Source organism: Botryllus schlosseri, chromosome 4 (genome assembly GCF_051294905.1).
Source record: "Botryllus schlosseri isolate E-star chromosome 4, Bs_hap1, whole genome shotgun sequence".
Taxonomy (NCBI): domain Eukaryota; kingdom Metazoa; phylum Chordata; class Ascidiacea; order Stolidobranchia; family Styelidae; genus Botryllus; species Botryllus schlosseri.
Genome location: NC_137239.1, coordinates 25,764,173 through 25,787,156, shown reverse-complemented (window position 1 = coordinate 25,787,156; position 22,984 = coordinate 25,764,173). Strand labels below are relative to the sequence as shown.

At 41.3% G+C, this 22,984-nt stretch overlaps 2 protein-coding genes and 1 long non-coding RNA gene across 7 annotated transcripts in view; 1 reads left to right on the top strand and 2 right to left on the bottom strand.

The window, feature by feature from the left end:
* LOC145437617 (uncharacterized) overlaps window positions 1–8,575 on the bottom strand; it is a 299,426-nt gene extending 290,851 nt beyond the window's left edge. The window contains exons 1-2 of one of the 4 annotated variants that reach the window (XM_080314895.1): window positions 7,004–8,575; window positions 6,770–6,895 (exon numbers count right to left, since the gene is read on the bottom strand). In XM_080314895.1, the coding sequence (XP_080171021.1) occupies window positions 6,770–6,895; window positions 7,004–8,330 (1,453 nt within the window). In that variant the 5' untranslated portion in view covers window positions 8,331–8,575. Of the gene's footprint in view, window positions 1–6,769 lie in introns of all 4 variants that reach the window. The other 3 variants (XM_080314896.1, XM_080314897.1, XM_080314894.1) reach the window with 3 other exon arrangements.
* Window positions 8,576–12,234: 3,659 nt separating this feature from the next.
* Window positions 12,235–18,538, top strand: LOC145437583 (tetraspanin-18-like). 2 transcript variants are annotated; one of them, XM_080314849.1, is made up of 5 exons: window positions 12,235–12,834; window positions 13,740–13,934; window positions 14,578–14,748; window positions 15,613–15,834; window positions 16,137–18,538. In XM_080314849.1, exons 2-5 carry the CDS (start codon window positions 13,755–13,757, stop codon window positions 16,290–16,292), a joined length of 729 nt encoding a protein of 242 aa, XP_080170975.1. In that variant the 5' UTR covers window positions 12,235–12,834; window positions 13,740–13,754; the 3' UTR covers window positions 16,293–18,538. The 2 variants fall into 2 exon arrangements, with proteins under 2 accessions (XP_080170975.1, XP_080170974.1); XM_080314848.1 differs by having other exon boundaries at window positions 12,235–12,868.
* Window positions 13,609–16,258, bottom strand: LOC145437584 (uncharacterized). The gene is made up of 2 exons (XR_013914691.1): window positions 16,130–16,258; window positions 13,609–13,925 (listed from the first exon to the last, which is right to left on the bottom strand). It is a non-coding gene; the product is annotated as an uncharacterized LOC145437584 (long non-coding RNA).
* Window positions 18,539–22,984: the final 4,446 nt, after the last annotated feature.

The window sequence follows — 22,984 nt, the reverse complement described above, 5'->3', positions numbered from 1 at the left end:
ATATTTTCGACCATTTTTGAATTTATAGCATTTACGGTGTCAGATTTCGACACTTCGATATGACCAAACATCGTGTCCAGGCATGCCTGAAGGGGAAGTGATGCTTTTTTCACGGGTTAACATCTTGATACTGGACTGTGATAGAGTTGAGATTATGAAATTGCTATTTATTGAAAAATGAATTTGACACTGATTTGCTGGAAATGAGCAACGAAGTTGAAATAGTCTCGTTAAAACGATCGTGATATATATTAGCTAATAAAATACTTTTTAAGGCTGAAATCGGGCACCATGAATGGAAAATGAACCGACGCACAGGTAAAATACAGTAAAATATATTTCCCAGGTCCAGGTCAATATCGACAGCCGAGAGTATCTTTTGTCGTGCCGATGTAGCTTTGGCGACGTTGTGACTGTTTTCTTCCTAATGCGTTATGATATTTGCTTTTCACGACTCCTATATACCTCTACAAGGGGAATTACGAATGTTGAGGAATTATTTTCGAATTTTAGCGGATCCGCATCATCGTCATGCATTTATATGTACCGTAGTGCACTCGTGCCACCCAACAATGGATGTTTGAGGTATGTCATGTGACCAGTTGGTTGATAATATTAATGATGATTTATCTTCCTAATATCTATGAATCTTCTGAAGCGCTTCATATCATCCTTGAGATTTGGTAGTGAAAGAAACCCCTCGCAAGGAATGGGAAGGGGTAGAACGAGCCGCGGCATAAATATCAGCATTGAAAATCAATTCTGACATCGGGTACCAGGTCGAGGTGGATGTCCGTTTAAGAGACCGCAACTGCGCGTCGTTCGGCATCCTCCTATATGTTCATTATATCGCATAGTGTCTTATCGCATTGTACATTGTGTGTGTCTTGATCGGATGAAAATATAATCTCCTGATTATTGATTATTGTCTTTCCATACAATTGTCTTCACCCAACCTAGTAATACGGCAATGCGCTTTATTGCACTACTGTAAAAAGAGTTTTTTTGCCGATAGTGAAAGATCCCATAGATGATTAATACGCTTTATAAAGTTGGTATGTTACAATTCGGTTTCCATGGGTTTTCGTGCAAATAAAAACCACATCTTAAATACCATATATGTCATTAATTGGCATGCAGACCATTTCCAATCGCAATCAGCAGCGTTTGTCTGGGCCGCTGACGGATGCAAATGCTTGTGGAAGTGTGAAATTGGAATCAGTAAAAAGTTAGAATCAATCGGTTCCATTAGCAATATTAATCAGTTCAATACACCACAATATTGCGATCCAATGAAAAGATAAGGCGTAAGCAAACATAGCGCAGTGAGTTCAGATGGGGTATCTATGGAGTCGTAGACAAATACCGAAACATGAAACCAGCATCGCTATCAGCCTAATGATTACCTGAGATTCCTTGAACATCGAATCGCGAAATACTCGAGCTCCCTTAATATAAATATCTGAAGAAAGATGTGGGATCTCTGAAAGTCAGCAAAATGTCTCGCAAGTAGTAGTTCACTTGCCAGAGGAATATAGACATTCTATGAAAATAAAGACTCTCTCTCTCTCTCTACCGCAGGATATCGGATAAAACAATGTCATAATGCGTTGTTAAAACAACATGCACAAGCTTATTTGCTCTGATTACGGGAAATTCACACTGGTGCGACAAAAGATATGGCTGGCTGTATTTTACCTACTTGGCGATTTATTTTCTCTTTATGGCCCAGGATTTCAGTGCTGAAAGTATTTATATGCGATGTATATCACCATCGTTTCCACGGGGCTCTTTCAACGTGGTTCCAGCTTATCAGTGTCTTATTCATTTTTCCTATGTTAGCAATTTCCTCATCCCAAGTCTATCACAGGCTCTTATCAAGATGTAAACGCGTGAAAAAAAAACATCATTCTCACTTCAGACATGCCTTGAACAACATGTTTGGTCATACCAAAGTGTCGAAATTTGCTACCGTAAATACTCTAAATTCAAAAATGGACGAAATTTCAATTCAAGATTACACGGTCTTTACTGGTCGGAATTGACTGAAATTTGGTGTGTACCGTTTTTTAGGCAACCTGGCAATGTTTTCACTAAGCGAGTGAAATTTGGAAAAAAGTTATTTTTGAAGAACCCTACTGTACAGCGGCGACCAAGTTATTTGGATAAGCTGATGTAATTCAGCGCCATACACTGCACAGTTGCCGCATTTCACGATCAACGTTTGCAAAGCCCTGTTAAGTGACTATTATGCTCAGCAATGAAATGCAATCCTCAGGCATTAACAATAACACATTGTCCAATTTCGAACTCCAATTAAAAAGACTAATACGACAATCACCCACGAATCATTTCGAACACGGGAATGCGACGCTCATGAGTGCAAATGCGATATTCTTTAGAGAAGTCGAACGTGAACTTGCTCGTCCGATGAAGAGAGGAGATGGTGTTTCTCAGATCACTCGGGTTGAAATCGACGTTTCTACCAAGATGGCATCGCTTCGTCTGAGCCGAACCCAAGTCACGAAATAGAAAGTATTAGCCACCAAAATTGCTAAGATATTCATATGCTATTTGCTACAATTGTCCAAGATTACTTTTGACAAATTATTCAACTGAAAAAATATTTAGCGCCTGGCTCGATTTAGTTCCAGATCATAATTGTTGCTCTCCGGCTAGTCTGAATTTCATATTTAAGAAGTCTCTCAACATGCATATAACCTCCCATTCCACCTAACTGGGCGTTGAGATTGCAAACCTTCGGATTGCTATTTTTAATATATTGTGATATGGCGGGAGGGGGATCGAAATCTTTCGCTATCATCAAGGGGGGCGTGTCTAAAAAAATTTGAGAACCACTGCTATATAGGCTCTTGCTACGTTGTTCATATACACGCGTAAATACAGTCTGTTCATGGTAAAAACACCGCATTTGACAGGTAGAAAGCACTCATGTAATTATGCTTGTCCTTTTCATGAACTCGGTGGACATTTTCAGGACGGTAGATTATATATAATGTAATGTAGTCGGCCCAGCTCAATGATTCCATGGCCCAGTTGTATGCACGGTGTTTCGATATAGGTGGTCTTACTAGATAATCATGTTTTGATACCTCATTGCTTCTGTGGGCCGGAATGCGATGAGCCGCTTAAAGAAATCATATCCTTTACAAACTATAGTGGGGAAGTTGCGAAGTGCTTGAGTGCTTTCGTATACCTTCGTGCAGCGACACCGCCTGGTGGACTGCAACTCTGTGTGCAACTAGAAAATTTTCATCTTTGCCAAATTATAATATAATTAAAATTAAAGCTATAGTTTTATTCCAAAGTCGATTAGAACCAGAATTATTGAATTCGCCAAAAACTGGAAATTGTAACAAAATAAAGTTCAGTACACATCTAATCAGAGGTCATCTTCATAAGCATGAGAATTGCAAATTTTTGTACACTTAGCTTGGCTCACACTATGCAGTTTCCCTGTAGAATCTTCAGGAAAAACGGAAATTAGATTGGAATATTATTAATTAGAGCATAGAAACATTTCACAAATCATTAGAAGTACACCCTAATCCACAGACATTGACCTACCAATACAATTTGTAAGTGAATGCGATAGAGCTTAATGGCATTTCTACCGAGGAGTATAAAAATATCAGTAAAGAGATCAATTTAGAAGCATTTGGCCACACTGCTATTTCGTGGCATTTTATTGAGTTTTAGCCAGGGCTGTAACCAGGGCTGTGGAGTCGGAGTCGGAGTCGGAGTCGGTGGAGTCGGAGTCGGAGTCTGGGTAATTTTCGCTTGATGGAGTCGGAGTCGGAGTCGGAGTCGTGAAAACTATAATAGCTGGAGTCGGAGTCGGTGGGAAAATACTGACTGGAGTCGGAGTCGGAGTTTGCGAGAATGACCCTGACTTCGACTCCGACTCCGACTCCAACTTCTCTATCATGAAAACATTTGCTTTCAAAGAATTTTCAATAGAATTTTTATGTACCACCAATCACTGTTATTAATAACAATACAGATCAGGTGCGGCCAGCCCGTGGCACGCAGGCCAAATTTGGCACACGAGAAGGTTAGGTGTGGCCTGCGAGGTAATTCTCGAAATTATTTATGACATCAGGTACAATTGCAAGGCCAAACAAAATTTGATTAGCATGACCGCGAAATTTGCAACGGTTCTGACGCATTGATGTATCCAGGGGCCATCCACATATATCCCAGATCTTCGTATATGACCACAAAGTAGAATATTTCATAGCAGATTTATATGACTCGGTATTTTTCTCGGTACTTCGCATGATTTATTGTCACTAGATCTCTTGCATTCAGTATTTAAGCCCCGTTCTGAAAATTATAAATACATATTATTCACAGAACTGAGTCTAACTATATTTGCAATTAGGAGATAACGTGTCGTCCAAAATGCGGCTTCGCTTGTGCACTCGCAGCGAGATCGTCGACAAAACATTTGCGCAAAATGATAGAGGCATGTTCAGGTTCACTGATACCGTCGATTTTGCTATGTCTAAACGTCGAATAATCCTGTCCTTGCCAAATGAGCCCAGTGGTATACAGATGCGACCACCAATGTATGTTGGCAACATATTTATTGATATAATTCAGTCATTATCTTGCAAAAAAATTTCGCGCTTCGCGCGACCAGGGCCTGATTGCGCACTGCACAGTTGCATGACATATTGTTATCAATTTTAGAGCGTATTAATATAGGCCTAAGTCTTGTTCGCAATGTTACGGAATTCAGTTCGCTCCTCTCGGACGACTAAAAAAGTTTATCAACATTCCAGTTGCCCGCGCAATGGTTCGTAAATCTCATGTGTCCCCTTGGCCGAAAAAGTTGCCCACCCCTGATATAAATAAAATTATACATTACTTGCAAATTACAACTCAGTTACACAAGGGAAGAAAATCGCAATATGCGTTTTCGCGATGCAGTCAAAATTGATGCAATTTTTGGAATAATACCATGATACTGTGACAGAGCAAATGCATCGGCGAGTTTTGTAAAATTGTAAAAATGATGTAAATATGACCAAACGATGCTTTCCACTTGACAAAATTAAAAATATTTGTAGTGTAGCTTAGCTGTTTGGGCCGAACAAATGATTAAGAAAGACTGCTAGTCCCAATCCCTGAATACTGGATTAAGTACATGTAGACTAGACATAGGCTATGGTCTTTGACTACTTAACTAAATTCCATTTATGACCAATGTCTGTTAGTAGTAAGAGTGTGTGTGCTTGTAATCAGGATAGTGTGCAATGACAAAATTAGTAAGTTCAATCTCTTCATTAGTTGCTGACTCATACACAAGAGCTACACTTGGATTTTCTATCTACATTTTTATTATACAGGATTGGATATCTGCCATATTTGAATGATTCATACATTTCAGGATATTAGAGAGTCCATGTTATAAAAACTTGAAAAAGGAAGGATATTTACCAAATCTTTCTTTCATGTTAATTGTATAGTGGATAATTCGAGCTGTTCCACAATGAAACAATTTAGCAGGCCACCGTTAGTCATATGTTTGCATATGTTTAATGGTTATATGATAGGCATTCAACCGACAATGTGGCATATAATTTTCGAAGTAAATTGGTAATAATGCTGGAGTCGGAGTCGGGAGTCGGAGTCGGAGTCGGTACGTTTAAAGACCCAGGAGTCGGAGTCGGAGTCGGAGTCGGTGTATTGAAACAGTGTGGAGTCGGAGTCGGAGCCGGAGTCGGTGGTAAAATCTACCGACTCCACAGCCCTGGCTGTAACCAAGTCACAGCACGGTTCCAAGTCACAAGTCAATCTCTCTTTTAAAGTTTTGACTCGAGTTAAGTCGAGAAATTTTCAATTCAACCCCGAGTCAAGTCCGAGTCCGAGTCATAGTGTTTTGACTCTAGTCCGAGTCTAAGTCATTCTGTTCCCAGTTCGGTTTTCAGTTCAATCCGGTTCAACCCACTTTTTTAAAACTCTTCTCGAGTGATGTAGAATGGCTCGCCTTCACAATATAGTAATTGTCCTCAGTCTTAATAGTTTCTGGCCCTATTGTCCAAATATAAGGACTGATACTCGAAATACCAATAATGTGGTAACTTAACTATTCTTCGAAGTCACAATGAAATGTCTGTATTTGGCCGTCATATGACTTGGTTCGAGTCATGCACAACGACTCGAGTACAAGTCGAGTCAATACAAATACATTTTACGCATTTGAAAAAATGACTCGAGTCACCAAAAAATCGCGACTCGATTCATTATAACCCTGGCTTTTGTCTACAAAAGAACACAATTGAAAAACCACGAAAAGAACGAGATAAACCCAATGTAATCGCGTACTATAATTACAAAAATTTCACCAACGGTGAATAGGTCATAACATCTTTTTATCGCCCTTGCCATCAACAGCAGTTGGACTTTCTGACCATCATAGCCTTGATATCAGTATAGCGATAAAAAATCATGTGATTTTGACACATTACTAATGTTTCCTTATTAAAGCAGATAGGCCATATTCCTACTAGAAATGCAGATACAGTCCTGTCTCATTCGAGGCATTACAGACCTGGATTACCCAGGATTACCCAGTATTACACTAACCTCTAACTCTTAGTAACTATATCTCTAGTAAGTATTTATTAAATCCAGGTTTTAATGTTTATTCGGTTATCAATCACCATACCCAGAATCAAGTTCTTCGTTGCCGGGTTCACGATCTCCGTTGCCGTGACCTGTGCGGTCAATTATGATTCAGTATCTCCACTTCCACTTCCGCTGCCACTGCCGGATGCAAGATCTCCGTTACCGGGTTCAAAATCACCGTTGCCGGGTTCAAGATCTCCGTTGTCGGGTTCTTTTGGGTCAATTATGACTTCAATATCTCCACTGCCACTGCCACTGCCACTGCCGGATTCAAGATCTGCGTTACCGGGTTCAAGATCTAGGTTGCCGGGTTGTTTCGGGTCAATTATGACTTCAATATCTCCACTGCCACTGCCACTGCCACTGCCACTGCCACTGCCGGATTCCAGATCTGCGTTACCGGGTTCAAGATCTTCGTTGCCGGGTTCTTTAGGGTCAATTATGACTTCAGTATCGCCACTGCCACTGCCACTGCCACTGCCGGATTCAAGATCTGCGTTACCGGGTTCAAGATCTAGGTTGCCGGGTTGTTTCGGGTCAATTATGACTTCAATATCTCCACTGCCACTGCCACTGCCACTGCCACTGCCACTGCCGGATTCCAGATCTGCGTTACCGGGTTCAAGATCTTCGTTGCCGGGTTCTTTAGGGTCAATTATGACTTCAATATCGCCACTGCCACTGCCACTGCCACTGCCGGATTCAAGATCTGCGTTACCGGGTTCAAGATCTAGGTTGCCGGGTTTTTTCGGGTCAATTATGACTTCAATATCTCCACTGCCACTGCCACTGCCACTGCCGGATTCCAGATCTGCGTTACCGGGTTCAAGATCTAGGTTGCCGGGTTGTTTCGGGTCAATTATGACTTCAATATCTCCACTGCCACTGCCACTGCCACTGCCGGATTCCAGATCTGCGTTACCGGGTTCAAGATCTTCGTTGCCGGGTTCTTTAGGGTCAATTATGACTTCAATATCGCCACTGCCACTGCCACTGCCACTGCCACTGCCGGATTCAAGATCTGCGTTACCGGGTTCAAGATCTAGGTTCCTGGGTTGTTTGGGGTCAATTATGACTTCAATATCTCCACTGCCACTGCCACTGCCACTGCCGGATTCAAGATCTGCGTTACCGGATTCAAGATCTCCGTTGCCGGGTTCGAGATCTCCGTTGTCGGGTTCTTTTGGGTCAATTATGACTTCAATATCTCCACTACCACTGCCACTGCCACTGCCGGATTCAAGATCTGCGTTACCGGGTTCTTTGGGGTCACTTATGACCGCAATATCGCCACTGCCACTGCCACTTCCACTTCCGGATTCAAGATCTTCGTTGCCGGATTCAATATCTCCGTTTCCGGATTCAATATCTCCGTTTCCGGATTCAAGATCTCCGTTGCCGGGTTCTTTGGGGTCACTTATGACCGCAATATCGCCACTGCCACTGCCACTTCCACTTCCGGATTCAAGATCTCCGTTGCCGGATTCAAGATCTCCCTTACCGGGCTCTGTCGGGCCAATTATGACTTCAGTATCTCCGCTTCCACTACCGGATTCAACATTTCCACTGCCACCGTCAGCATTCCTTCGTGTTCTCACTACCGATCCGTCGCCCGTTGTTACCGCATACGCTATAAGCAAAGTAACGGCGAAAAATCCATTCATTGAAACCATTACAACTCAGTTCCAGGCGACCGATACGATTTCAATCGAACTATAACTCTTCTTCCGGGCACCGCGGCTTGTCAATTGTTCGGATTTGTCGATTTTAGACTGCAACGTATCACTTTTCATACAAATGCCTCCAATGCTTTTCTTCCCGGTCAATTAACGACGCGATAATCACCTTAGTTTCTGTGGACCGTGATCAATCTGCGAGATTCCCTCTTGACGCCATAATTCATGATAGGAATACGCCGATCCGAACTTTTCAACACGTGCGAATCAATATTTGGAAGTCGCCCAAACATTTGGAAATTGCCATTTCGGTTACGTAGAGCTGGTTAGGTATTGATAACTCCTGCTGATATTTACAGGTGTTATCATATATGCCAAGTCATGTGTCGACGCACTTTTCCGACATTATTTCACTTTATAACTTAATTCGGTGGCAAAACAAATTTCACGGGCTGGTTAACCTGGAAAAATAAAAGATAACCCAAAATGTAATTGGGACAAATGCATGTATCTCAATAGCAAAGATTGGAAACTTGAATATAATGAGAAGGGCTCTGCTGCCTTGTCGATAATACACGAATTTACGTGGTTCTATTGAAGTTTCTGCATGGCAAATCCTGTTAAAACCACACATTCCATCTTGATTCTTCGATTTCTTTTGAAATAACTGGGACTTTGCATACTTACACTGTCAAATGTCGCAACACCTACTTACACTGTCAAATGTCGCAACATTGCATTGTCGAACTTTTACAAATTATATTCAAAATTAATTTTAGCTTTCACGTGTACCTGGTCTTAAACGAGTTGTAGACCACTTTAAACAGTTATGCTGGGTACAACACTCGCGGCATTGTGACGTACCTATCCTATAGTACACCATGAGATTCTACATTACGCCCCGATGGAAAAAATACGTTCCACATTTTCAAATCAATTAAAAAAATTCTGTTTCATACATCAACTGCCGATTTCTATTACGATACTATGCAAAAATACTTCTAAATGAAATCTATTTAAAATTCGTGTTTTATTCCTCTAATTAACGGACAAGCATAAAACTCTAGCATTTTGGAACTGAGATTTAAAATTCTAATATATTTGCGAACCAGCAACGAACTTGCCACGCACCGGCACCGATCCACGGACCGGCGATTTAGAAATACTGTATTAGGGAGTAAAATAGAACTATTTCGTATCCACTGTATCTTGTGAATAGGTAATTCGATACAGAACGGTAGGTTTTTGCACTGTTGTTGAATGTGGTAGCACTTATCGAGAACTACGAAATGGACTATGTTGTCAGAATGTTGCATTGGGACAAGTATGCTTTCATAAATATGTAAAAATCAACGTCTTCGTGACACCAGTCGAGACAGTGGCCTTTGTTTAGCACTCATCAGACAAACCAGAATGTAGCCTACACTTGTAGTTTTTGTTCTCTTCAGACCAGAATCCAAGTCATTTTATTTATAACAACAACAAACTAAGGTATTGCAATTCCCCTGTCCATGAAAGATGACCGCAACTTCACTGCAAATTGTTTACACGCCGCTTTGAGTAGAGAATACACGTCTCGTTCATGCACGTCACACCTTCTCTCGTCTTTATCTTCTCAAACGAATTCGTCGCGAGAAAAAAGAGGGACGAGCAGGAGTAAGAGTGTGAAATGTCATATCCATTTCCTTATCTTGCGAAAATCCCCCCGACAAGGTGCTAATACAGTCAGGACCGTAACTGGCTCACCCCAAACCCCCAATTAGGGGCGGGCGAGCTCGAAGGGGGACAAAAATTGCTTCGTGAATTATTATAAATTATAGGGTATATATTTTTTTAATTTACGGAACTTTCCCACTATTTTTCCTCATACTTTTCCTCAAGAAAAATACGTATGATTCATAGAAATGGGAATTTTGCGTCGGCCATTTCCGCGCCACGACGCACCAAGACACGTGAAGTTTTAGTCCATATAACATGCGACTCCGAGACGTGTGTCAGAACCACCGGCAGCGAGAAACCTTGGCCGAAAAGGACTGCCCTTATGATGACCGAAAACTTCGATACATGATTAATTGTCCATGGGCGCCAACATGGGTGGCGCCGAATGTTCCTGTTCTGGCAATCTGAACACCACAAGAGAAATGCCATCCCGCAGAGAAAAATGATTTGCCAGTGCAAAAAACAAAATTGAAATCGTGTGCGTCTTTTAGTTTAGTACGTTTGGGCGATTTCAATATCTTTTGACATGACAGACAGGAGGTCTCCAAATAACATCATGTAAGGAAGTCATTTTACCAACGGTCCGCCCGAATATGTTTAATTATTATTTGCGGGCCCTGCATTTTTCAAGCCACCTCACTCAGTTCTAACGGTAAAGTTGATTACGTGAGCAGAGAGACGATAAATAATTGATAGCAATATATATGCAATTCTCGATCATATCGACTGATTCAATCATGACTTATAGAAATTTTTCGCGCTATGAGCGTTCAGGCGTTCAGCTTATTACAAAAAAAATCTCGCTGATATATAGCGGTAAAACGAATAGGTAGATGGGGAGGTCCGAGTGGCGAAATCAGCCAGAAGTCTCGTTTATTACCCTATGTGGGGCCCAAGACCAACGTTTAGGGGGGCTGACGGAGTGCTGTTTCTGTCCTGAATACAGTCTACCACCACTGCCCGGAAAATATCGCAATAACACAAGTTTTCGTTCGGTCCAAGGTTCAATGCATATTCGTCAATACGTCACAGTCACGCTGGACGGTTATGCGATGATGCAATCTCACTGATTGTTCACAAATTGGAAAACGAGACAATGTCGCATGCGTATTGGTGGCATCGTGTATTCCCTGCTTTACAAGCCGACGTAGTTTATTTCTGATATTACAGAGAAGCGTTGATTGCGTTGCGCCGTGTTTCGTCTCGGATTACAAGAGTTTACGCGAGTTCAAAGCGCAAGTGCGCGAGGTGACCTCAAAATGTTTTGAAATACCAACAAAGCACCTCACTATGCGCCGTATCCGGTAATCGTATTCGAGAGTTTTCGATTTAGCACATTTGTTTGCATTTCCCTCCCGGTTTACGATTGCATATTCATCCAAATCCAGAATATATTTCAATAATGCCGAAATCGAAGTCCCGGAAAATATCCCAATTGGAATTTGATGTCAGAGACCAAACCGATACCCAGGTTAAAAAATTTAAAATGTAAATCGGTCGAAATTGTTTAAATCCCATGTAGTCAAATATTATCGACACGGAAAAAAGCTGTGAGGTCATGAAGTCGTCCGGTCATTAAAATCTTCCGGTCTGGCCTTGATATGGCGTCTATAAAACCCGTGCATAACGGGTATATGGGCCGAGCTCTTCCCTTCCATCTACCAGTAGTCTCTAACCAATTTTGTTCGCTCAATTTCCCAGTTCCATATCATAATGCCAGCCCACAAAATATTGGTATTTGCAGTTTTATTCCGCATTCCGTATTCCGTATCAGTGCTGTAAAGTTTTTGTTCGCATAATTCTGACATGTGAACAGATTCGTGAGCAGCATTCGGCAACGCACGCACTCAGTTATAATAACCGAAAACAGACGCAACGCGCTATATTCATTACTGTTCATTACTGCTATATTCATTGCTATATTCATTACTGTTTTGTATGTATACCGTGTCATTTGCGAATCTGTTTAGACATCACCAAGAAAGAATTCGTTCTATATTTCGTGACTAGCTTTACAAGTTGGCCACGGGATCTTTTCAAAAAGTAAGCGGGGTCGCGACTATAAATAGGTCAAGAACCCCGCGTCTACACAATGATCTCGAAACCGTAAGCGAAACTGATATGGAGACCGGTAAATGATGAGAATGGCGATCGCGTCGTACAACTAAGCCAATGATTGAAGCGTCAGTCAGATTTCGCCCAAATATGATCGTATGGAAAAGCGGTGATGCATTAAAGTGGTATGAATGTAATGCGCTCAATGGTTAGTCCCACAAGCAGAAAATGTTATTCCAAGGTACTGGTCGCGTGAATAAAGATATGTAGAGTAGATGGTATGCAGACTACACCATAGACTGCACAGTTCTTCGTGGCAGAAAAACTTCAGAACAGTTGCCATTGTCACCTTTACAGCGGTTAGCTTGTGTTGCACTGGATTGCGTCTTGCGTCAGGACCATAACAGAGGGGGTAATTAATTTAGATTGTAAAATAAGAACATCATGCACATCATAAAGATGTCATAAAATTCATAACAGGATTTGTGACGTTCGTGACACTGGATTGCTATTTGTAATCCAGCCTAGAATATTCTGAGAAGCCCAGTCCTGAAAATTCGTTTCATCACGAAATTGGAAATGCATGAACTGAAATTCGTAGATCACATACGAATTATATTTGAAAAGTTGTAACGTCGCTCGTTGCAGGTTAATATATCGTTCTATTTACTATACCTGGAAGGACACAGATGGGAGAAATCAGAACGGCGACTCTTCACTGCTTGAAGTATTGCTTATTCGTTTTAAATCTATTGCTCTCCGTAAGTGCGTGTAATCTGAGATGCAGTTGGTTCAAAGAAATTGTAATGAGGGACTTCCTGTTTGTATACTTAGTTCTAACATACGTGCAATGGAATTACGTTATGGTAATAGCTTAAACTATTCATCATAGCAACGTCCAAAGTTCATTAAATCTAATATAGCCGGCTTTTTCTCAAGTCTCCGAGAATACAGCGTCGTTTGCCTACATTCATTACTTGCAATTAGACATTTATTATTTTTGACTATCGTGGCCTGGCTAGGGTTGCATTTATAACAAAAATCAATCTAAAACAAACGCGTTTAAAACATGGTCCTTGTTCAAAACATCTTCTTTATTTATTTTTCCTTTTAACTACAACGAATCTTTAATTGTGACATAACAGTGGTTTGGCATTGACAGTCCAAAATATAGGGTAAATATGGCTCATTCGACGAAAAGGGATTCCGACAGCTATCATAAACAGACTTAATATATCTTTAACCAGGACTACATCGTTATGCAGCATTTTTACGGTGGGCGTTCATCATCATCAGAACACCCATTCCGTACCAATTATTATATCTATATCTACTTGCTATAACTGTCGAACCAACGACGATTTCGAGGGTTCCGGCTGCTCCATATCGACTATATTGGGTGTAACTCGTTCGTAGGCTCATACTGCATGTTTTTCGAAAGTTTTTGCACAATTATGGCATAATATACAACGTTTGAAAAAACACAATTTCGTTTAAAAAAAAGACATTTGTGTAAAACACTGTTTGTTTTAAAACACCGTTTGTTATGCCAGCCTGGGCGTAGCAGTAGCAAACTAATTTTAGAAACGTATAGAATGTAATCACAGGTTATCTCAAAATTTCTATCTTAAGATATGTGGAGCGGTCATGCTGGGAGTCGGCATCTGGGCAGCCGCTGAAACTCAAAATCTCACAGAAATACTTATCAGGCATCCAATCTTGTTTAACGGAGTCTACTTGATCATTGTCGTTGGAGCCATTATGATGTCGGTCGGCTTTGTGGGATGTTGCGGGACAAAGAAGACCAATAAAAGAATTCTGCGAATGGTGGGGTTAAATGTTGTAATGTGGCCCTTATGCTAATCTGCAAGCTTTCGGCGAAACTCAAATGTTCGATTAGTCACAAATATAAAATTCTACCACATTTCACATATAATCCATTGCTGTACAATACTGGCGAATAAAATGAACTGTGCATCAGTAACTGTTATTTTTGTGAATGTGAATAGATACGGGAATCCAAGTGCTGTTCTCGATGAGGATATGAAATCCTAATGACGGATATCCATTTGCTGATAATTATATATATCTCTGCAGATAATAACTAGAGACCTACACCACAGGTGGCGAGATAGCGCAGTGGTATAATCCGCGGCTGCAACACCAATGGGTGCTTGCTGGTTCGAGTCCGACCGAGGTCGACTACCGAATTCCGATACCTAAGTGTTGGAGGTTTACCTAGGCTCCTCCTCGCCACCTCATCCGCGTCAGCGGTGTCTTACAAAAGCCTAGAGGTGGGCCGTGCTATACGTCGGCAGTTACGGAAAATAGGAATAATATCGGCCTGGTGTAAATGACCATAGTAGTCGACAAACACCATGAATACCCCAAAAAACAAACAAACACCTACACCACGTAACGTACCTGAATACTAACCACCTATTCAACCAAGGTTCTATATTTTTTCCAGTTCTTCTACAGTATGTTTGCGATATTTGTCACGGAAATTGTTGGAGTCGCAATGGTTTTCGAGTATCTACCCGAGATAAGGGAGGAGACGCGCAAGTCTATCGGTGTGTATGGCACGAATTCGACGGCCGGTAATCTCATCACCCACGGCTGGGATACATTGCAAGTCAGGGTAAGCTCATCAACGCTTGATCGTCTGATATCGTATGCCTAGAGCGATTTGTTGAGCGAAGTTAAAGTTTTCATGCCTCAGAATTTTGTAGGTAGCAGAGAGTCTGTTTGATTTGTAACCCGTTAACTGGTTTTACGCTTGATCGCGTCTTGCAACGTCATTCATTATCCCCCGCGCTTCGAAGATCAGGAATGTGCTATATGAAGAAATGCTAGAATTGACATTCAAGACTGGCCTCATCAGAGTTTCTTCTAGGACGCAAGACATCTTCATATCGTTGAAATAGAAACTAATTATTATATACAGATGTTACAACAAGCCCCACATATTTGTAACTCTTTTGTTAGACAGAAACTTGTACGCGCTGTGGTCAACTTAGTCAGCGTTGCTACTCAAGAAGATGCAGAAGTAAATTCGTAAATTTCTATACTATTCGAAGTAGAAGTGGCAATTTCCAAAATATGTTAAAATTTATCGTAAATTTGTGACATTTGTCTCACAGTGAGCTGCTTTATTATCTTGAAAGTTCAACTTCGCGTAATTCTATCAAAATTCATCTGGGACAAATGCCACTAACCACGTGTTAAGATGAGCAGCTCAGGGTTTTAGTTTCAGATTTATTATTGTTTGACAGGGAGCACTTATACAGACGCAAGTACTAGAGTTTATCGGTACAGAAAGCAAGGGCGTATTAATCAGGGTCTATCCGCGGTCTAAGCGTCAGACTTCTTTTATAGTATTTCCTACATTTCACCAAATGTCTTGAGTCCCGGGATATGTCATAGACTCTTTTACGTCATCAAAACGGGAATTTGAGTTCGACTTGAAGCAATAAATAAACAGATTAGGTACATCTCTATTCAGGTGGGCTGTTGTGGATACGATGGTTTCGGCGACTGGAATGGTGGACCATTACCCGAATCTTGCTGCAAACGCAACAAGCCGTCTGCCGACGGCGCCATAATCAACAAAATGGAATGCAGAAAGAGAAACAGATCATTCATATACACGGAAGGGTGCGAAGCAAAACTGTCTAGTTATATTTGGGTTATCGGCGCGATCGCTATGTGGTTCCTTTTACTAGAGGTTAGTGAAGAAGTTGATATATATTGTATATTCGTACAACATATTGATACTCCCTTTCGCTCACTGGCTGAGACGATTTCCGGGCTTGAATAATCTCTCAATTGTGCATTCCGCCCTCTCGCAAATCAAACGCAGCCGGTTTGCGAAGGTAATAAAAGTAAAATCTCGAATGTCGATAACCTTCATAATATATAATATAACAACAAGCCCTGGTATATCTCTGTAGCTCATTATATTTCCTGGATGATGCGTTGTATTTTGTATAAATATTGTGCGCCAGCTATAATTTTTTCACTGTTCAGTCGATGTCGATGGTCGTGACCTGTTTCCTGTATCAAATTTCCACGGAGGATAGCGAGGATAAAGACATTGAAGTTGACTTCAAGCCAAATGTATGCTACTCCGGCCCAACTAAAACGAAATTTACTCTGCAAAGATACTGGAAATGCACGCGATAGATTACCGTTACCTGGGTAGCGGTGTTAAACGAATGACCATTCGCAACGGATAACGTCCAAGTATATGATGCTCTTGGAATCGCGCGTGGAAACCAGTATTATTTAGAATTCTGTCTCATACTGAGCATCACACGGCCTCACACGCTGTTAACGTCATTTTCCACTTGTGGACGAAAATTGGCATTTTACAAGTCAGGCGGAAATTGCTGACGAGACTGTATGCATATGCTGGAGCGGGGGAGCGTTGACTTCACGATAAGGTCGTGGGTTAGAACCCCAATCGAGTCATACTCACGGCTTTCTTTTAAAACGGGTAACAGCGGCTATCCCCATTAAACGATCGACACTCCGGGATTGCGTGGAGAGGTAAAACGTACGTGATGACTGGATAAACTTACCGTTCATTCGAATCTTCATAGTCAAAGCACCTCGATCGGGGCCTACGATATTCGTAGGCCCCGCCTCGATGCTATATGAAGATGAACTGCATTCCTTACTGCAGGACGGGCCACGTCAGTAGCACAATCTATTCAACTGTATTCATCATATCATTGCCGCTGTATTATGCAAGAAGATTATGCATTCCAGGACATGTTGTTTGTGGTATTCATGGTGTCTGTCGACTACTGTGGTCATTTACACGAGACCAATTCGCTTCATTTGTATTCTTTAGATGCAGACTTGTATAGCACGGCTCAGGATATAAAATAATTGGTTTAATTTTCATGCCTGTATAAGCGTATGACCGAAGAGAATGTTCACTTCCCACGGCCTCGCGGTTTTACCGTCGTTATACGGTAGCCGTAGATTGTGCATAGAATGCAGTCGACTTCGCTTAATCCGGGCACTGGATAACCCGGACAGTCGCTTTATTGGCCAATATGATCAATTCCTCGAGAACGGAACAAAAGTAAATATTGCACGAAAAAAATCCCATTACTTCGGACACAGGCTCAAAATTCCTATCGTTAGGTAATAGGCCCTATACGTCGTTCGTTTTCACACACGATGAGTGATTATGGTGAAACAAAGTCGATCCACCCATTAACAATTGACAATGAACTCATATAAGGCCGTGACAGTCTTAAAGTCGATTTTACTTCGATGCAATAGTGTCCGTCTTTTAGAGCAGAATGGTACGGAAAACTTTCCTGACTAGCACAAACGTTTTGGTTTTAATTTCATACTGTTTTGTGGAGGTACTTTCTGCCCCTGAAGAATTAGTCTACTATTCTAACCGTATATGTATGTTTTACACCAGGGGTCACCAACACGCTGCCCACGGGCCGCATGCGGCCCGCGAGGTACTATTTTGCAGCCCGCGACCTGATATGAAAAAAAATCGGAAAAACGCTTAGGAAATCATTTTGAAACGCTGAAATTGATTTCAGTTGAAACATATTGTTGTTGTTGTTCATAGTAAGCCATTCTACTGTGCCCGATATCACTATTCCTCACTAGTTGATACGGCTTCAGCATGGTAATATCATTCCATGGATGAGGAATTTGCTGATACGAATGAGTATATTGCCTTGACGTGCAATGGCCTACCACTGCCAAGACCGAGACGCTTGAAAAACGACTTCGGGCTCTCCAAAAGACCATGCTTTACGAGGAGATAGTTGTCCAGCAAGTAGGCTAACCCCATCATTGATTCTTTAATCCAGGGGTGGCCAATCTGCGGCAGTAGAAGGGAAATTATGCGGCTGTCGACACTTTTTTTAACTACCCTAAGATTTCGAAGACACCCCCTGCATCAGCTCTACCGGTGAATCTGATCACATTGGCCGAGATAGGATAAATATTTTATAGTAATATGTGAAACTATACAAATATTTATTGACGAAATTCACTCATGAACATGAAAAATATTTCGCGCTTGGCGCGACTACAGAACGGTTTCCTGTGGCTCTTTACAACATAACTACTAACGATTTCGGTGCGCATAGTAAGCCGATATGCGCAAATAGATTAGTTCGGAGTGCACCGGCAATGGACATGGACAGTTTAACGTGGGTATTTGGCCCCAGCTAGTTTAACACGACTAACCACCGGTATGCGGCCGCAGGCTACATGAGTAATCGAAATGCGGCCGTGAATAGCAAAAATGTTGGCCATCCCTGTTTTAGCGGCTACAGAGTGTTGTCAGGTATCGTGTACAGCTCATAGTTCAAAATATAATGAAATTGATGATCATGATATTTTTTGTTGTATTTGTGTTTGTTCAATAAAATATTATTTCTTTTGTGGTGACTACAACCGTCGCCCATGTTAGAGAGCAAAGCATTAGTTATCAGACGTGGTTGTTAAACTGCGTTGCCTACTTTTATCTCGATATTGATGTCATGCGGCCCGCGGCCTCTAGGAATTTGGAAAAGTGGCCCGCGACCCATTTTGAGTTGGCGACCCCTGTTTTACACCGAGATATCTTAAATAGTATATCACTATATAGTATTTCTGGAATCGTTTGGTATCGAGATACAGTACTGTTTTGTGCGATCAGTAACAATTACTACAGTGTAGCGCAGCTGTAATTCATTGAATACGCAATATAACAGTATTTTCAACGCGATGTCTTATAATTACATGCACCGGCACGAAACACGTATGATGTTGGAAATTCATGACCTGTAGTTACTTCAGGGATTAGCATAGGGGTGCCCAACCTTTTTGTTTTTCGACTACTTATGTAACCTACGTTCCAGGGCATCGTCGCAATGAACTAACTAGACGCCAAATATCCACGTTAAACTGTCTAGTGTTCATGTCCATTTCCGTCGAACTCCTGACTAATCGACTGTACGCACCGAAATCACTGGTGGTCATGTTATGAATAGTCACTGGAGCCGGTAAAGGTCGCGCTGAAAATTTTTTCAAATTCTAGAATGAACTTCGTCATTAATATTAGTAGTTTATCATGTTACTATCAAATATTTATCCTTTCCAACCGATTTGATCAGATTCACAAGTAGAATTGATGGAAGGAGTGTTTTCAAAAATTGAGGGCAAGTTATACACGATGACGCATCTTCGGGTGGGCCAATTTTATTATTCGCTGTTATTTCTTGACCTATATGGATTGTCGGTATAATGGAAATATATTGGAATCGCCCAAACGTACCAGAAACAAATTTTCTTCGTGAGGAGCATACGATTGCAAGTTGGTATTTCTAAATGGGGTTCATCATTTTCCTCTGCTGTTCGTATCTGTATTGTGTGGCTCAGATTAAAAAGGGCGCTACTATATTAAATGGAAAAATGAAGTTGCACTGAATCGCGCGTAGCGCAAAGAAACTTCAAGATTAATTAAAAGCTCCATAAAATTCGGGAGTCAATTCGTAAATTCAATTTGCATGTCCACGGCCGCCAACACCTACTAATTGAATTAGGCCTAGGTGTTCACGGCCGCACAAATTTGCCGCTACGGCCGCAGGTTGGCCACCGCTGGATTAGCAGTTTGGGAGTTAATTGAATAAGCGTTTTGATAATAAATAAATCTCAGACTTCATCACTCCCCACGAATAACTCATATTAAGTACATGCGTTTACGATTCTGCGTTGCTCGCTGAAGTGAAGAATATTTAATTCATCTTAAATGGGACTATCCCAAACAGTACGGTGGTTTCACTCGCATTTGTTATATTGAAAATATACATCCATTGCAGTATGAATTACTTGGTCCAATAACATATCGATATTTTTTTTTCATATTGAGACTATTTATTAATTTTCTTTCAAGAATCCTTGCGATATATCAACCGTAACAAATAGTGGCGAGATAGCGCTGTGGTATAATCCGCGGCTGCTGGTATAATCCCTCTGAAAAGTTCAGGTCTGTGTGAACGCGAACGTGAACCTATGACGTCAAGTGATGTCATATTGCTAAACTATACCTAGCGACGACTCGGGCCACATTATGCCACAATGCTGAAGTACATGCAGACTTTTTAAACGACGAGGACTTGCAAGGGAATATAAGCTTACGCCCTAACAGTGTATGCCGGACCGGACAATGTATTCGGCGTCTGACTATTGCTACATTGATAATGAGCAGAGTTTAAAAACGGGATTCTATACTTGCTTCCGATATTACTCCATGAACAAGTTTTACAGGAACCAACACCCCAATCGCACGGATCTGGTTTTTATGATACAATAAGCATATAAATCAAGATGGATCCAGTATGCCTGCTAGATGTATTAGACAACGGTATATTCTTTATATCAATTTCACTGATTGGTTGCAAAAGCATCATTCGCTGACTACCTTCTTACCTTCTTCTTCGGGGTTAGCCAGCATAATACTATAATACTACTACACCAATGGTTTTCAACCTTTTTCTCACCTGAGAATCTGTGGTGGAACATAGTTTGATAATCACTGGATTACAGTCATGCCATGTATTATTATCGAATATCACGTGACGAAATATAGCCTATTGATAATAATTTTCGGGACAATGATATACGATTCGTTGTCGATCACGGTATGCTAGCGTACCTATTCGCCCTTAAATCTGCACGCTTAAGTGCGAAATCCAGAATAAAGCTCTGCGTATTTGTTGCGGATCTATGCATAGCACACCGATTTGTATGATGTTGTGAATTACCTCTGCACATTCGCCATAGGCATATCTTAGACTTAAACCGAAATATGCTTGTCATCATTGTCAGCTTGTCATTATGCTGAGTCACCAGCCATCTCGGCATATTATTGAGGAGTCGTAATTAAATCGAGATTCACTGCTTTTAACACGCTAAGTCAGTCGACATTTTTAAAAACAATGCTATCGAGGGTTACATCCAACTTGCCCTCCGTGCGAGTTATCAATTACATGTGTAAATATTGGGGCAGACGGACCGATAAATTCTTTTGTCCGCTTCCGATCGAACTCCTAGGCCGAATTCTGGAAACGAACGAGATCTGATCCGAATAACTCCGTTAATAATCATCAACGAGAACCTTTTTCTAATAGACTACATAAGCAGTAGCAGGTCCGGGTCCGGGTTATATATTGAATATTACAACAAAAGATACAGGTAGGCGGCAATTGGCGTGTGGTTGGCAGTTACAATAGGCATGCTCATCAATAGCGACTCCGTACAACTCCTGCTCCGATCGTACCAGAAAAAATATGAATCCGACTACGACCAAAAATGAAAAATTCCGACCGGATATCCAGTTCGACTCCGGTCCATGTCCCGCTCTAGTAGATCATACATAGGTTAGTGTCAACACAAGACACACGTCAGTATATCGAATGCAATTGTCGTGATTTTATTTCCGAAAGATAAGATGGATACGCTCATATATGTATGATGGCTCGAAAACTTAATGCGATGCCGGATTCGAGGTTTGCATCCCGGAATATACGTATTGCTATAGTCAAGGCTGTCCGATTATATTGTGCTCGTTCTCAGCCTAAGTAAATACAATAGTATTTCAGCTGCCCGATTCAACATCTCCACTTCCGTTGTCGCATCCTCTTCCGCTGGCGCTTCCACTTCTACCCCGCTCCCAATCCCGCTTCCGTTCCCGCTCCCGCTTCCGGATACAAAATATCCGCTGCCCCCATCGAGTTCATTATCTATTGGCTGGGAGCGTTCAACATCTCCACTGCCGATTCCCGCAGCCTCGCCAGTATTCGCCGATCCAATAGTTCTTCGTCTTCTCAAGACAGCACCGTCACCAGCGTGCACCGCGCACGCAATGAGCAAAGTCACCACGACAATGCTATGAGTTGAAACCATGGCAGTTAATTCCAAGCGACTGATATGATTTCAACCGAACTATAAACCTTTCGCTCTGACACCGGCTTGGCAATTTGTTGGAGTTATGTTGGAGTTATGTATGACCGCTTTATATTAAAATCTTGCAATTGCTTTCTCTGTATGTGTATTCCTTGCCAACGTCACGACAATTACCTGAGTGTCTGAGACTGGACTCCGTGATCAATATTCGCAATTCCTTGCTGACGCCGAAATTCATGATAAGTCATTATCTGGAAGTCTTCCAATCGTTTGGAAATAGTTGTTAGCGTAAAGCAAGGTATTGCTGACTGCTGTTGATATTTACCATATGCAATCGCATTGGCTGTAATGTATCACGATACTTTTACAACATTTCCTAACAGACCATGCAGATTATATCAGTGGTTCTCAACCATTTTGGCTTGGGGGATCGGTAAAATTTCAAAACATATTGTTTATATTATTTTTTCTGTTTTGTTTTTTAACCATGAAGTCGCGAATCTTTAATTGGGACGTCACAGCGGATTGACATTGACAGTTGAAATATAGGGCAAATATGGCTCCTTTGACGAAAAAGGCTTCCGACCCCTGTCAGAAACGGACCAAAAGATATATTTGACCAGGACTACATCGTTATGCATCATTTTTACGATCGGCGCTCATCATCATCACAACATCCATTCCGTACCGATGATCTATATAGGCCTACGTGATATAACTGTTGAACCGACGACCATTTCGACGGTACCAACCATTCATATCGTATACGTCGACTATATCGGGTGTAAATCGTCCGTATAGGCTCATACTGCGTGTTTATTTTACAAAGTGTTCACACATTTATGGCATAATTATACAACTTTCACTTGTTTGAAATGCAATCTTAGTATAACTATGTCAATGATTGATTGGTCGTATTTATTCTAATTCCCCCGCAAATT